Here is an 18078-nt window from a genome sequence, read left to right as displayed (position 1 = left end):
TCACAATACGAATCAAATTGCATAAAATATAGTAAAATATTTGTGGCAAATAAGTAGTAAGTAGACGAATCACCCGATGGAAACTAAAAATGTCGGCTATGGATATTTACAAGTCACAACCCCGCCTTTACGTGCCCGCCCTTTAGAGCAATAATTAGAAAAGAGCAAAAAAGCTGATATTATGGGTTCTTTGATCTTTCTTTAAGGTTTCTAAAGTATCTATTGTAGTCTACTGTCTAACGGCCACATTCTGAGACATTTAACTGATTTCTTAACCTTAATTGAAACAAGAGTTTAACAAATAATTAATTTTGTTCTGTAGATTTTGACAGAATGAGTATTTGGGTCAAAATCAATCATTAAGATATAATAAGTACTTATACCTTTTGACTGCGGCCGTTATCTTTGTCGTGTTGTTATCTTTCAAGTATTGAAAACTTTAGAAAAACCGTAGCATCAGGGAAACTACGGCCATAATTGTTATTTTACATTTTCTGAAACCGGTTTAACGTATAATTTTAATAGTAATTTTAATGATTGCTTGCGAACTTGTTATCTCAAACGTCATTCTTAAAAATAACAGATTACTTTAAAGCGGGGAATTGACTACCGGGCCGCCCGCCACGGGCCGCCCGTCACGGGCAGCGGGGCTAAAATGGTCACATTTAGCAATTCCTCTTAATCAATTCAGCAAATGAATTGTTAAAACTGTCAAACTGACAAATGTGAAATCAGTACAAAAATACAGAAATGAATTGCAAGCAGAGTTGCATTTTGCGATTTTAGAAAAATGAATCATATTATGATTCATATCATGATTCTTCAAAGCGACCATTTTAGCCCCGCAGGTCTGTCGCATGTCTGCTTGTCAATTCCTAGGTACGGACACAGACATGCCCGCCGGCCCGTGCCCGCGAGATCGCGTTTTTCCCGCGCGGGCATGGGCAAGTCTGAACATGAATGGCGACGACGGGCGGCCCGTTGTCATTCGCGCCGAAAACAATTGAAGTGCAATTAAAAATTAATTAAAATATTATTTTAAAACATACTATTATAAACACCAAAAACACTAAAATTAAATATGAACGAACAAAAACCATTTTGGAATTCGTTTATATCTATTTACCGGTCGCATCCTTGTTTGTGGAAAGTGAAAAGCAAGGATTATATGAATACCGATCTGCGTAATGCCGCTTACAGCGAACTTATTGAAAAATCTAGAGAAATAAAAGCCGATGCTGATCTTTCATTCGTTAAAAAGAAGATCGAGTTCATGAGAAATTGTTATCGACGTGAACTGCGAAAGGTGCGTCAATCACAAAAGACGGGTTCATCAACAGACTCGCTGACGCGTGCGTGACAAGCTTCTCACGCACGACTGACTTTCCCGTTGTGTGTGTGTGACAATAGGGGCAAGCGGCAGACTTGTGCCAGACCGGGCGGCCCGCGGGCAGCCCGGTAGTCAATTCCCCGTTTAACAGATTAGAAAACCTTATTACTGGAATATCAGTAGAAGAGATTGCGTGGTACACATAAACGGAAATCTCTGGGACTGTGCATTTTGATTTTTGTTCAATAAACGAAGAATGCTTTCCTGTGGTCGACTCGATATATATTCTATAGGTATAAGTATATTATTTACAGTGTGTTTGTGTAAACACCGTTATCCTTGAAACCATCAAATGAGACCGTCAAAATGAACAACTTTTTCTATAAGGACAATGCTGAGAACTCCAAAAAAAATGCCTTCATACCCATACGGATGCCCGGATCGGCAATTTGTATGAGTATGAAGACGGATTTTTTTTAGTTCCCAGCATTGTTCTCATTTGGTATGGAGATACTTTGAGAGACTGGAAAGGATAGAGTTAAAAAAGCTAACCCATAAACTACATAAACTTTACTTCTTCAAAATGGAATTTAGTTATTTCTCTACATTTTCATGAAAGTATTCAAATCGCGGAATTCTGTCTGTAGCGGTCAATGACTCCCTGTCAAAAAACTTGTCATATTTCGTCATTTTCTATACAAACCGCGATTGACAATGATGACCACGGAATATCTAGATTATATATAAAATTCTCGTGTCACAATGTTAGGCCGCGTACTCCTCCGAAACGGCTTTACTGATTTTAACCAAATTTTATATGCATATTCAGTGGGTCTGAGAATCGGCTACTTGGGTACTTATTATATTGATAAGTGCATTTGTTGAATAAAAAATAGTAAATTATTACAACTCGAGACTGACGGCGACCATTGTTTGTGCGACGGGATAGCGATGGACGTTGCCATGGTGACATACTTATTTAAGCACTTCAATTAAATAATATGGGCGAAATACTTTATATGGCAAAGAAACGTTTGCCGAGACAGCTAGTAGTGTTATATTATATTCCGTGGAAGTGACAGATGATTCTAGTCTAAGGGCGATATCGTATTTTGCCAAAGACTTCTATTTAAACTGAGGTAGACATGCCATACTCTACGAAATGACATTTGAAAAGTAATCCTAAAACAATACACTTAAAACATTACACACACAAACAAAAATGTATCTTCGTAGTCAAGGGCGAGAAGCCAATATTACTTTGTAACAAGAGTGACAAGGATGGTCTATGGTGTTCAATTATAATACCGAACGCAAGCGTAAGGGAACATACCCATACTACCCGTAGACCCGTCCCTAAATGGGTCACCCATTTCGGGACGGGTCTTCAAAATACTACGCTCGGTCACAAGAGGGGGGAGTGGGTCTAGAGTTTTGTCATGTAGTCAATTTCGACGAGAGAAACGTCATACGAATTTTTTTTTCGCGCAATTTAATACTTGACACTGACATTTATTATGGTTATTTATATGCTATAGCCAACAGCCACTAAAAAAAACAAGCACTTCTGTCACTTGTCAGGCATTTTGAAATTTGGTGAAGCTGTAAAGCTTGGTGATCATTTATTATATTTGGTGTTCGATTACAATTTGAACTACAGTCGTGACTAAAATAGCTAGTTTGTGCCATCGAGGAAATTGAATCCTAAATCCTAGGTAGTTGACAGAACAACGTCATGTAGTCGGATCATGTCAAATACAATAGAACAATCAGAGAAATTAATTTCTCTGATTGTTCTATTGTATTTTAGACTATTATTATTTATATTTTTTTTTAAATCTAAGAGACTCGTTACACTGGGCCGCTTGCCCAATGCCCATACAAAAGTAAAAAAAAATATTGCTCATTCAGCGCTGCTACTTTCACTGTAAACTTTCACATCCTAAAGTATCACATAGTTTTTCTCCGGTATATATATATATATATATATATATATATATATATATATATATATATATATATATATATATATATATATATATATATATATATATATATATATATATACATATATATATATATACCGGAGGGGTCACCTGCAGGTATGCCTGCGCAGGTGTCACTCGAAAGAATTGATTCTCGATTTTGCGCCGGTAGACCTCTCCGGTAGACCGTTGCGTGTACCTATGGCTAACATTAGACTGTTTTTAATTGTTTATTATTTTTCCAGTTGATTTGATCTGCTATATTTTATCAGTGCAGTAATATTTTAGTTACTTACATTTTAATATTTTATTCCTTTGTTAATGTCCTAAAAATTAATCCCTATACCTACAACTAAATAATATGATTTACTCAACCAAGAACCTCTTTTATTCAACATACCGTGCATGGTCGGTAGACTGCCGATTACCTAGATATTCTGCAGATTGTCTAGTAATGTAAGAATAGAATCAATTTTTTGCACTCTAACTTACTCACCCAGAAAATCTGCAGAATACCGCGTGAATTTTCACTCTAACTGGCTTACGTTAATTAACGGTAACATATACAAACATACATACATACATAGCCTGTGACACACATAACTCTTACTTTTTGCTTTGCTGTAGCCAGGTAAAAATTATTCATCTATTGTGAACAACTATGATAGTTACCTGTGAAAGGTAATCCCTGAAGATTTATTTATATATTTATTACAAAATCTTTTTATTTTTACACAAGATAGCATTTTGCCCTTTGATTACATTAATTAGTATCTGAAAATAAAACTAAGTTTGTTTTAAAAATTTATTTGCTAACCGTACACACTCGCATACGACCGTCGCGTAAAGCGCGCCAATGAAGACTGACTGCAACGGTGTGAATTAGCTCTATTGGAACGGCGGACAATTTGGTGCGTATGGCCCGTCTAGACATCAGATTAAATAGAAGTCTTTGTATTTTGCATACACGATATGAACACAGTATGTATATCATTTCAAACTCATAATTGGATATTATAACACGATGAGTCACAAACTACAAAGACGTTTTCCAATGAAAATATAATAGTCTGTTTCTTTGCAAGAATTCAATTTTATTCAATGCAGTGCGAGTATTTTTCACTAGAAAGATCAATGACCGCTGGTGCCACCTTAAATTTTCCTGACTCCTGACTATAGGTGATAAAAAACATTTTATTTTTCTATATTTTCATTACCTACGGATGTAGTCAAGAATCGGCCAAGCCACAGCCCGAATCTTCAATATCATACCTACTAAAAATTAAGAATCTTATGACTTGTGAGCAATAAAATCTAAATAAAAAAATTACTGGACATTGGACAATATAATTTGCTTGCTCCCTAAATTTGTCTGTCTACAAAGTGCTAACATTAAATTATAAAAAAGTCTCTTTTGGGGTAAGTACCTAATTGTCTCACATTTTTGCCTTTTTTGTCTGGGAACAGGGAGTGAGTATAGGTCTACCAGAATCTGATGGCAAAAAGTGAGAAAATAAATTGACTCTAGCAATACCGGGGTAAATGGAATAAAACATTTTGATCCTTTTTTTTCCTTATAGCGGTTTATGCTTTGTGTGAAACATGCAAATATAAAAATTTATCCAATGATCAATGATATTTTTTGAAAATCTGCCATCAAAATTTGCCATCAGATTCTGGTAAACCTATAGTAACAGAGACGTGAAAGACGGAGCCCTAAAAACCTCCGTGATAATCCGTAAACTCCATATTCAATAATAGTGTCCAGACTTAATTTACCCGTGAGTTCCTATGAGAGTGATCCTTATGACGTTACAATAAAGGTCCTGTGAGATGCAAAAAACTGTGACCGCAATGTTGGTATATGAACGAAATACGAGGTCCGAGGAGCTCATACGTTGAACGTAGTGCTTCAGTGCGACGCGGGTGCACGGTTCTCGCCGTTTGTGAATACAAGATAAACACAAAAGTAAGTGGATATTGTATTGATAAAATTATGTTGAAAATTCTGATTACGTTGCGTGACAGAGAGTAATAGACTCCAGTCTTTAGGAGATGGTGAAGATAGAGAAAAGTTGGTACGTACTCTACTTCTTCGTGGTGAATCTTTGGAACATAAGGGTTCTTTTAAATAAATTGTGTATATTAATGCGATATCTTTAAAATATATTAATTATAATAACAGAATATAATTCTATTATATCTAAGAGCAATCTCTACCTTTTTGCTTGTTGAATGTTTTGGTTGAAAACCATTTCAAAAATTGTTGCTAAAGAATTAACATTCGAATTAATAATAACAATAGACCCTCGTTAATCCGACAAACGTTTTGCATGGCCTTGTCGTATTACGAATTTGTCGGATTATACAGTACTGCATACATTTTTAAACATTACAAAACTTTATAATGGACGCCTCCGTGGTCTAGTGGTTAGAGCGCGGCTCTCGACTCCGGAGGTCGTGGGTTCGAGTCCCGCGTTGGAAACATGTTATTTCCAAGTTTGGTTAGGTCAATGCAGGCTGATCACCTGATTGTCTGACAAGTAAGATGATCCAAGCGTCGGATGGGCATGTAAAAAGTCGGTCCTGCGCATCTCTCGCCAGTCGTGTCAGTCTTCCGTTCCACTGGGTTATGAGAGGGATAGGAATAGAGAGTGCTCTTGGGCACTATAAAAACTACTCCTGCGTAACAAGCCAAATTCAATTAAACTGGCCACCGTCACCGAAACCGGTGTGGGGAGTATTATTATTATTATCTATATATATAAAACTCAAAGGTGACTGACTGACATGGTGATCTATCAACGCACAGCCCAAACCACTGGACCGATCGGGCTGAAATTTGGCATGCAGGTAGATGATATGACGTAGGCATCCGCTAAGGAAGGATTTTGATCAATCCTACCTCCAAGAGGTTAAAACAGGGGATGAAACTTTGTATATAATAATTCTTCTTAACGCGAGCGAAGCCGCGGGCAAAAGCTCGTTACCTTTAATCATAATGGTATAAGATTTATCTGAACTTCAAATTATTTTCCTATAAGCTAGGAAAGTTTTAATAATTCGCTTCGATGCGCTTCGACTCTGCGCTACTATAAATTGACCCTAAGGGTGAAGCCAAACGAGCGTTTCGTGAGTCATGATTTTTATGAAAAAATATTTACGCCACCGAAATTCTGCGACTCACGACTCACAAAATTACGCTCGTTTGGCCTCACCCTTAATACCAAGGTCGAAGACGATACTTAATACAATGGTAGATACGTCTTGAGTGAAAATTCGTGTGACCTGAAAAACTTTACAATGTTGTTTTATCTAAATTCTACAGCAAGTCTTTATTTTAAACACATTTCTTAAATAAGTTGGTCTTTAGATTTTCTTACAAGTTAAATTATATCATATTATATTATATTTGTTACAACTTACAAGTTACAACTAAAATTAGAAAATTTTGTAGATAGACCGTAGAGCCTACGAAGTACGAACAAAAAAAAAATTAAAACAGCATAGACAACTAAGTGTGTACTGTATAATATTTTCAGTATAATATTATCATTTCAATCAATTAAAAAAGCCATTTAGCGAATTAATATCGAATTGCGTACAAGAAACCAAGCTTGACGCTTATTTGATATGACGACATTTGATTCGTCTTGGCTGAGCGAGTTTAATAACAACAAGTTAAAATATTCTCATCATTATAATAATTATATTTATTTTATACTAAAACAATTGTACAAAAAGATATACTGAACTAAAAGTGTGAGACTTTCCACATCCGTTAAGTACTAACCCGTGATCGGTTTTCGGAAACCGCTGAACCTTAGAACCAATATGAAAATAGTGTCAATTACTTATACTTATAAGGGAAAACTACCCCATCGATGGTTAGGTTAGTACCTTAGATTTTTATTTGAAAATACTTTAAATAGTAATTATAGCAATATGATTTTCTGTAGTATGAACTCTTGAATCTTTATGTATCCATACTAATATTATATATCTGTGTCTGTCTGTCCTCCTCGTCATGCCCAAACAGCTGAACCAATTTTGCTGAAATAAGTATGGACATACTTTCGAGTCCCGGGAAAGGACACAGGATACTTCTTATCTCGGAAAAATGTACGGTTCCCGTGTGATTAACGAAATTTTGCGCAACGGAGTTGCGGGCATCAGCTAGTAATAATATTATAATGCCGATAATTTAATGTTTTACGTTATTTGCAAAACAAAAACCATCGATATTTGTTAATGCTTTCATATGAAGTTATTTTTCCGGTAGCAGGTGACAGGAACTAAATTTACAATGTATCTCGTAGTTATACGGTACCAACGTATCTTACGACAACGGCATGTATGTTAAATGAAAAATTAAATACCAAGGTGCTTCCGATAGTAATTGCAATTTGCAGTTCCGGATAAGGAAATTATTAGTATACACTCTTACTGGAGTAGAAAAAACTTCACACAGAATTTAGAGTATCTATAATAATAATGGACGCCTCACACCACGTCAGTCTGGCCCCGTGCTAAGTACCTGAAGGACTTGTGTTACGGGTACCAGGCAACGGAAATATATTTAATACTTTTATACTATTCATGTATTTAAGATTTTTGTTATACATTATTATACATACAGGGTGTAACAAAAACAAGTGATAATACTTTAGGGTGTGTACGTGTTCCTTGTAGAGAGTTCACTGTGAAAGTAGCAGCGCTGAAAGGCGACATTTTTTTTTCACTTTTGTATGGGGAAACTCGTGACGCTCGGGCTCTTGCCCATACAAAAGTGAAAAAAAAATGTCGCCTTTCAGCGCTGCTACTTTCACAGTGAACTCTCTACAAGGAACACGTACACACCCTAAAGTATTATCACTTATTTTTGTTACACACTGTATATTTAATACACATCCAAGACCCAGGAACATAGAAAACTTTAATTTGTTCCGTCGGCGGGAATTGAACCCGCGACCCCCGGCTTGAGCTACCAACTCGCTCTGACCAACTGAGCCACAGAGGTTGTCGTGGTGAAGAGTATGGCATAGTAACCGAGATAAAGTAAGGCGTAGTTTCATTACAAGTGCGTCTCCGTAGCTCGATGAAGTGCAGTCTGACCAGCCTCATAAGTCATATTGTGTTTTTTGCAGAAATACTGATTGTAGTTGCTTCCAGTAACCGCGTTAGGGGGGGGGGGGGGGGGGGGGTTTCGCTGGGTGACTGCCTAGGGCGCCGCCTTTTTTTAGCTACCAATACCCTGGGCGCCGCCGAAGAAATCTCGCCCAGGGCGCTGGTAGTGCTAAAATCGTCCCTGGTTCCTTCGTCAAGTGACCAACATGAGCTAGACGGTAACTAAACTGAGTTTCCTACCTGCTTTCTTATAAATATATTAAAATTCTCGTGTCACTGGTTCCTTCGTCAAGTGACCAACATGAGCTAGAGGGTAACTAAACTGAGTTTCCTACCTGCTTTCTTATAAATATATTAAAATTCTCGTGTCACAGTGTTTGTGCACGAACTCCTCCAAAACGGCTCAACCGATTTTAATTAATTTTTTGTATGTACATTCATTAGGCCTGAAAATAGGTTTTTATCTATTTTTATAATGATACTAGAAATAATTTACATGGCAAAACAACGTTTGCTGGATCAGCTAGTATTGCCATAATAATGAGATCGAAAAGGGTTAGTAGACGACGGTGCTTAAAGCTGCCATTTAAAATACTCGTAAAGTCTGTTAACCATCTGGATGTCACCTTTCTACCATCATACATGATACATCATCGATACTTAAGCCCGATGACGATGACTGTTATTAGTTATAACTAATTGTTATGAGTTTTATCTGGTTCGGAGGCTTGGCTATCACGTCGCGCCGTGCCGACTGATCGTGCAACCTCAGGTCACGGCACCGGGGACTTATCTGCAGACCAAAGTGCGAATTCCCAGAAGTGTTTATTTTTTAAGATTTATGAGTTATGAGTGCCGTGTAGATATCGGCAATGCGAAATAAAGCACACACGTGATTGATATATTATATAGGTGATAGGGGTGAGGGGTCAATTTTTGTGTAACGGACCGGAGAATAAACATTGTCAACTATTCTCAGATTGTTCTGAGAATATCTATTAAGTATTATATAAGTTATAACTTATAGTTGGTACTACTAATATATATTCTGTGCTTATAGCGTAAAGCTTGGCTTTTATATTCTATAGGTACATATTGTTAAGTTGATCATACTCATTGACTTTAAGATTGAATTACATAAGTTTTTACGTATCTCTATTACACAACTTTATGGTACCTACACTTGTTAACCTTAACAGAGTTTACAAAATATCGATAATAACTTTAAATATTATTGGATATTGCAGACACGAGATCTGATGAAATATTATAATAAATTTACATTATAGTGTTATCAGAATAAGGACACCCATCCTTAAAAGACATTTTAAATAAGGTTAAGTGTTAAAATTTAACATTTTGTAATAAGTAAAATTCTTGTGAATGTCAATAATTAGCACGTATGTTTATTGTTTAATCTTGTATATAAAATCACAGAATATATGATAAAATTCTCGTGTCACAATGTTAGGCCGCGTACTCCTCCGAAACGGATTTACTGATTTTAACCAAATTTTATATGCATATTCAGTGGGTCTGAGAATCGGCTACTGGGTACTTTTTATATTGATAAGTGCATTTGTTGAATAAATAATAGTAAATTATTACAACTCGAGACTGACGGCGACCATTGTTTGTGCGACGGGATAGCGATGGACGTTGCCATGGTGACATACTTATTAAGTCACTTCAATAAAATAATGTGGGCGAAAATCTAAATACTTTATACATGGCAAAACAACGTTTGCCGGGACAGCTAGTAATATAATATTTTAATAATTTTAAATACATTCAATTTTGCTTGTGGAAACCATTTACAGTTTGAATCACAATCTTCCAATGCTTCTGGCGCCTACCAAATGTTAAAGAGCCAAATCTCTGTTTTACTATTTTGTATCTATTTCCTGTACATTAAGCCTTACTTGCTACTAATTAAATAACTTTGGAAACATCTACACCGATTTTGATGATGAGATAATATATAAAGATGATTTGAAAGATGTACACCGTGGCATCGAAAAGAAATTCTGTACAGAGATTTCTTTTCGATGCCACGGGAAATGGGCATACAGGAATGTATTTAGATTCGACACATTCGTATTTTTGCGTATTTTTTTAAAGACATCCAATAACCATCTTAGAATGTCATAAAGTAAGTATTAATATTCCATAAGTAAACAATGAGAGTCTAGGCCGGCAGCAATGACCTGTGCAGTTCCGTCGCGACCTATCTAGATAACAGTGTCAGGCTCAGGATTCACGCAGCTCTTATCGCCGCATATACAATACTAGCTATTTGACCGAGCTTTGCTTGGTATTCTATAAAACATGAATAAAATGACATTTTCTAAAAATGATTCCTAGCTAGATCGATTTATCGCCCCCGAAACCTCCTATATACTAAATTTCATGAAAATCGTTGGAGCCGATCCCGAGATTCCAATCATATATATATGTCACCCTAAGATTGTAAAAACCGCGAGATTGTAATATGACGAAGTGATGGATTGTAAACAAACAGTTTTCCGGTGATTTTAAATTAATTATTTCGTATTTAAATAACTTCAATTGCCTGAATATTTGATATATAACATTGAATAAAATTTAGATATATTTAAAGTGCAGTTTGAATTATAAATTAGGTTAATTTTAATAACCGAACATTCAAGCAGTACTTTAAATATATCTAAATTTTTTTTATGTTATACATCTCATACTATTTGGCATTGAAATTATTTTAAATACGAAATAAATAATTTAAAATCACCGGAAAACTGTTTGTTTACTATCCATCACTTCGTCATATTACAATCTCACGGTTTTTACAATCTTACGGTGACATATATACAAGAATTGCTCGTTTAAAGATATAAGATATAACATCAGAGAAACTCATAGCCTACGTTATTTGGTGGGTTATTTCAAGTGAATGTTTGTCGTGATTGGCTGGGCTTGACATAACCCGATCGAATTATGTAGGTGATTTCTCTATCAATCAATTTTCTGATAGATCTAGTTAGTACCAAGTACCAACGCGTGGAATCTCTATTATAACTCTATCGCCGGACTCAGAGGCGAAAATTAATTACTTAACTGTAATAAATGGAGAGTTTCACAAGTATGGGACTTATGTCAAAATCCACCCACAAGTAATTTTTTATTTTTATGAAATAATGGTGCAAACGAGCAAACGGGTCACCTGATTAAAAGCAACTTCCGTCGCCCATGGACACTCGCAGCATCGGAAGAGCTGCAGCTGCGTTGCCGGCCTTTTAAGAGGGAATAGGGTAATAGGGGAGGGTAGGGATGGGAAGGGAAGGGAATAGGGTAGGGGATTGGGCCTCCGGTAAACTCACTCACGCCGGTTTTCTGTGAGAACGTGGTATTTCTCCGGTGGAGCCGGCCCATTTGTGCCGAAGCATGGCTCTCCCAAGTATAAGTGTTAATTTATATTCGCCTCTGAGTATGACAGTTAGGCTTTATTTATCTTTTACAATGTACACTCCTAAATACTTCTCTAGTGCCACCTAATACGTAGACGGGGGTTTCCAACTGCAGACAGACTTTTGCTACTAGTACATACTAATAACTTTTGTAAAAATAATAAATAAATAAAAATTGTTTTATATCTGAATAGATTTTAAGAAAATGCTTTCAGAATGTTGATACTACATGATGCCTACCACCGGTTCGGGAACTAACCCGGCGAGAAGAACCGGCGTAAGAAACTCGCACGGGGCCCACTTTTTTACCAAAAAAAAGTAACCTTTATAGTAAATGATAAACTTATATTATACTAGATGACGCCTGCAACTCCGTTGCGCCAAAAATCGTTTATCGCGAGGGAACCGTACATTTCACCGGGATAAAAAGTATCCTATGTCCTTTCCCAGGACTCAAAGTATCTCCATTCCAAATTTCAGCAAAATCGGTTCAGCGGTTTGGGCCAGAAGAGGTAACAGACAGACAGACAGATATACACACTTTCGCATTTATAATATTAGTATGGATTTATCATCTTATAAATGTAAATTGCGAGTAATCGGTACAAGGATAGTCGTAAAATATATTAAGACTTAAGGACAAAATAATACATTTTGTTTTATTCGGTCACAGCTTTTTGCCAAGCGCGAGCGGCCTAATCTGGAAATAAACAATAAAGAGCCTAATGTGCTCATTTAAAACTTAAGCTAATATTTTTTATAATTTTATAAAACTTAACACTTAGATGTTATTTAGCTAATTCTCACAATAGATCAAAAGGTAGGTATGAAAGCAACAATAATGATTCCTACGCGTTTTGACTTTTAAAACTAGAACAGCACCACTAGCACGTCATTAGAAATGTTTACAACAATAAACAGTAAACACTAATTATACGTAATAACCAATAACAAATTAATAATTTATTTATTTAATGAGTGTTAATTGGGTATATTCAATACCCAATTTTTTGTAATAAATGCTCGTCACAGATATTTAAGTATTTTAAATATACGTAGGTATACTTGTATAGCACATCAAAATCTAGCATAAAATAAAAAAAATGTGCAACAAAACTAAAATGGAAATATTATCTTAATCTGGAATTCTCTTGTCTTAATCCAGAGCATACGTAGTTATATTAACTAAATAAAGGTTAAAGTTATCGTCAAATATGGCGTCCATTGTGGACTTTTACTAGGGATTTGACAGTTCATTTGACATTTTGTTATGGTTAAAGTTATATTTAAAGTAAGTTGGTGGAACTAAAAATTTAATTTTTGTTAAAAAATATTATTGACACTGAGTAGTTTAATGATTGCAAGAGCTTATCTTTGCGAGTTGCTCAACAGAGACCCTAGGCGGCTACACTGCCGTGCGACCATATAGAGCATATTTAATTAGTTATTTAAATAAGATTGATTTTGTAATATTATATCATTGTGTGGCCATCGCTTGAGTGTATTGGTCGCCAGTCGCGACGGCCATAAAGTTAACATAAACAACCAGTATTGAATAACTTAAACCAGTTTCAACCATGAACGAGAAAACTACTAGTAAGTGCGTTTGAAAATTAATAGAAATAACATAGGAATTCTTTTAAAAAGTGTTAGTTTAAAAAAAATAAACAATATAAAATAAAAAATTCAGATAAACAAAACATAGGTAAGTTTTTGTGAAAAAGAGTTCGGAAGCTTGATCGTTATAAAAGTTTTTGTGTATGGTAAATCAAAATATTTTTTTTATATCTTTTGCTGAATCTACAATTCTTCTTTCCAGTGTTGGAGACCGAGACGAAGGACGTGGAAAACGCACAGAAGCCTGCTGTAGATCCGCTGACGAAAGCGATCGGAGCGATCGGCAAATGGCAAATATGGATCTGCTTTATCGTGTTCCTGGTGAAATTCCCCGTGGCCTGGCATCAGATGAGCATCATTTTCCTCGCTCCACCAATGAACTTCACCTGCGGAACCAGTGACGTGTTTGACAACCAGTGCCATGGCAACTGCTCCGACTACAAGTTCGACCACAGCGTCTTCAAAGAAACCATTGTGTCGCAATGGGACCTGGTCTGCGATCGACACTGGATGAAGAACCTGACACAGACGATATTCATGCTGGGCATACTCGTCGGCAATATGATGTTTGGACATCTTTCTGACAGGTGCGTTTGACTTTTACTGTGCACTGTTTAATGGGTAAATGTTCAGTTCAGTTTTGACGGAAACAAAACAGTTTGAATTACCATCAATTCGTTGCTTTTGAATAAATCATGAGCAGGCTAAGCTATAGCACACAATACGTAGAGCCTAACGGTCGCTACAGAGATTTAAGTGGTTACATAGCTTTAATTTAATGAAGACTTTTTCATAAACTTGTTACATATTATATTGTACCTTTCGTGAAATTAAACATATCAGTTTTCATTAAATGTATCTGAATGCGTCAGTTAATTGGACGAATATGTCGAAGTACTAAAATAAACGTTCATGAGACTTTTAGTTAGGCTCACATAACGCAACTGGCACTTGACTAAATTGACATTTCCTGGACGAGCCGAAGTGAATTCACGCTTGGGTTCCGGATGAGATTACTTTATTAAATGTCACTTTATTCGTGGGATGCAATTTCGCTCATAAGGGTTCTCACCCACTTGAGACTCATTCTTGAGAAAGGCTATTAATGCTATACAATACATGTGAAGATGCACAGACTTGTTGTGTACAAACGTTCAAGTATTGCGTCGCAATGCTCTGTCTGAAAACTGTAAATGCGAGAACCCTTAGTATGCTATAGTTCATCTTTGGAGACTTTGTTTAAGGCTTTGACCTTATTCATCGGTCATGGAGTATCATGCAGTCATGATCACACAAAGAATGGATATTACATCATCTTTTCAACCGTTATTGATAACCTTTTAAAATGATAAGTCTATTTTAAATTTTAATACTTTTGGAATTTTTATACGATTAACATAAAAATCCAGTTCTGATTTAGTTTCAGACTAAGACAATTTACAGCTGTGATTATTTAAAACAAAAAAGCAATAAAATCTTGAATATGTTATGAGTTTATTCAAGCTATAAACTAATAGCATTGGTTTTTAACAAATGAGACACATTAGCTATGTTGCCATCGTAAATTACGACGACAAAGTTATAAAATAACAAAAGGGTTTTGGCATAAGCATCTCAATGTGACATAAGTGTTAATAGTCATATTATGTATGCAGCATTAATCATCGCAATTAACAATGGTATCTTGTCTACAGACTCATAATATTCTTATAACAGTAAGACATTGGTATCATGATAAAAATTGCACATAATTTAATTACAAAACCATTTCATTTCAGGTTCGGGCGCCGTTTGCCTTTTCTATCAGCAGTATTCCTTCAACTGATAGCCGGTGTGACCACAGCGTACTCAGTCAATTGGTACATGTTCACGACCCTCCGGTTCTTACTGGCCGTGGCAACCGGAGGCACTATGGTCACCAGCTTCGTTTTGACCATGGAACTGATCGGGACAAAGTATAGAGACACCGTCGGGATCCTCTACCAGATACCCTTCAACTTGGGACATCTCACTTTACCAGTTTTCGGATACTTCCTGAGAAGCTGGGATAAATTCCAGCTGGCTATATCCCTCCCGTCGATATTGTTCCTAAGCTACTACTACTTGCTCCCAGAATCACCAAGGTGGATGATTACCGCCGGCAGATCAGAGCAAGCCGTTAAGATTTTGAAAAAAGCTGCCCTAATGTAAGTATTCTGAAACTTCTAATGTGAATATCAAAAAGTCGAGCGCAAAATGTCAGGGATTAATGTTAGGTATCAGTGGTCTGAATTACAAGTTTCACTTAAAGTGTATTTGTTCAGACTAGACACAAGACGTAGGTAATCTACATACTAAATGTCACGTCCAAAAATAATAAAATAAACAAGTTTACTTGCCTTTCAAATCAGCGTTATAAAGAATCCTAAGATCTAATTTATTCAAATGTTATTTTAGGAACGGGCGGCCAACGGAGGGCATATCGTCGTCGATTCAGAAACTGGTAGTGGAGATGAACTGGCAGACGCATGAGCGTGCATCGGTATTGGACCTGTTCCGAACGCCCAAGCTGCGCGTGCGCACCATCGCCATATGTTTCAACTGGTTCGTCTGCGGATTCTGCTTCTTCGGCGTATCGCAATACATCGGCCATGTCTCCGGCAACATATTCTCTAACGTCGCAATATCGGCCGCCATACTGGTAAGTCAGAGCACAATCAAGGATAACTAGAATATGAACTTGGCTGTCAAACTTCCGTATGACCGTTAATTTGAATACATAGAACAAAAAGCGTATTATTAAGTATTTTTAATAGTACTCAACGTATTAATTTTTGGGTAATAAAAAATTATGGCATAATAGTACTTAACTACAAAATCACAACTAGGTAAATAGAGCCTCTATTGGTATATAATATTATGTTGCTTGTTATTATGAGTAGTGTATGGCAAATATACAACATTATTGCAAAATGTAAACAATAACAACAATTCTAATGAATTATTAAATTGTGTTTCAGGTTCCGGGTACAGTTATATCGATCTACGCAAACCAGTTTCTTGGGCGCAAGGTGACTCTGATATCGTCGAACTGCCTCACTGGCCTGAGCTGCCTCCTCATCATATTCGTTCAATCCAGCGTTGGACATCTAACCCTGGGATGTGTAGGACTGTTCGGTATGAGTATATCCTTCGCCACAGTGTATTTGTACGCTGGGGAACTATTCCCAACTGTCGTCAGAAATACCGGCGTAGGACTGTCGTCGACTCTTGCGAGAGTAGGATCTATGGTCGCGCCTTTCGTAGCCACTCTCGGGCATAACATTCCGTGGCTTCCCCCCATAATGTTCGGTTGTGTACCCCTAGTGGGTTCCTGCCTTTGTATATTCTTACCGGATACCAGAGGAAAGAAATTACCCGATACGTTAGAAGAGGGAGAGGCTTGAGAAAGATATATTACTCTCGGAGTACAATTAAGTATTTAAACAAAATGTAATTTTATGTAGTAATTATACAAATGAGTCGTGAGTCATGACTATCTGGAAAATTTCGCAGTCGTAATAAAATATAATAATAATATATTTTAAAGACTTGGCCCGTGTTTAACAGTGCCACCAGATTAGTCAAAGTTATTATAGTTGAATCTCGTTAACTGCAATCTGCATAAGCAATTGCGTTGTATTCTGACTAGTATGTATGTAGACTACTTGACTAGACGTACTAAAATGTCGTGTCTAGTAGATATGATTTGACATTTGTAGAACAATTACGCACTTGGTAGATATATTTTTGGGAGCTTTGACTATGTGATGTATGACTTATGAGTAGCATGTTTATCATTTCTGGTATCAAAAATGAAATTATTTAAATTAATGTAAATATTATATATATGGACACAGGCACCGTCATTTTATCTGAAATGCAGAAGTATTTTAGTACCAATTTAAATTATGTAGTGCCTGTACAAAATTGTGGTCACGTTAAATATCATTATATTGTATACTTAGTAGATATGTGAAAATTTGAAACTTAAATATGAAAAACTGTCTTTTTATATTTAGTAACACAATTACTGTTAATCTAAGTACTCACATGCGGTTTTGCTCAATAGTTTTACTCCAAATCGAGTAATAATTACTGTGTGGACCGCAAAACTGACAGCTCGAAGGCTCGCATCGAGCCGGCTTGATGGAAATTATATCGATTTAGAATAAAACTAGCGAGCAATTCGGAATGTGTGGACGAAAGCCCGAGCCGCGGGTTTTGCTCTACGTTATTACTCGATCGAGCAAAACCGTGTGTGAGTACTTAGCATCATAGGACACTCAGATTGTGATTAAAAATGCTCTCAAATTATAATTGTGACGTCTGAAAATTGCTAAACCAAAAATGATATTATTTGTTGAGTCTATTGATTTAGGCTGTGATAGATGTAAGATATTATAATGTGTAATCAAATAGGTATTTTTGTAAAAATAAAATATTAACTTCTTACTATAATTGTTTAATTTTATTTGACTGGTACTTAATTTACTCCAATATAAAAACTAGCATTAATTTTGGCACCTTTACACCTTTCGAGTCAGTCAGTCTTATC

The 18078-nt window shown here is 36.2% G+C and overlaps 1 protein-coding gene across 2 annotated transcripts; it reads left to right on the top strand.

The window, feature by feature from the left end:
* Positions 1-5211: 5211 nt before the first annotated feature.
* LOC121733727 (organic cation transporter protein-like) lies at positions 5212-17494 on the top strand. 2 transcript variants are annotated; one of them, XM_042124079.1, is made up of 5 exons: positions 5212-5284; positions 13705-14089; positions 15281-15688; positions 15939-16182; positions 16502-17494. In XM_042124079.1, coding segments are annotated over exons 1-5 (1464 nt in total). In that variant the 5' UTR covers positions 5212-5283; the 3' UTR covers positions 16928-17494. The 2 variants fall into 2 exon arrangements, with proteins under 2 accessions (XP_041980013.1, XP_041980012.1); XM_042124078.1 differs by lacking the exon at positions 5212-5284 and adding an exon at positions 13358-13481.
* Positions 17495-18078: the final 584 nt, after the last annotated feature.

Source organism: Aricia agestis, chromosome 14, assembly GCF_905147365.1.
Source record: "Aricia agestis chromosome 14, ilAriAges1.1, whole genome shotgun sequence".
In the NCBI taxonomy this organism is placed as follows: domain Eukaryota; kingdom Metazoa; phylum Arthropoda; class Insecta; order Lepidoptera; family Lycaenidae; genus Aricia; species Aricia agestis.
The sequence above is the reverse complement of the archived record's forward strand: the minus strand, read 5'-3'. Positions and strand labels throughout refer to the sequence as shown.

Excerpts from the sequence above, each read along its gene's own strand:
- LOC121733727 (XM_042124078.1), top strand. Across the intron at positions 15,689-15,938 it reads TTGAAAAAAGCTGCCCTAAT|GAACGGGCGGCCAACGGAGG; the intron begins GTAAGTATTCTG and ends ATGTTATTTTAG. Across the intron at positions 16,183-16,501 it reads CAATATCGGCCGCCATACTG|GTTCCGGGTACAGTTATATC; the intron begins GTAAGTCAGAGC and ends ATTGTGTTTCAG.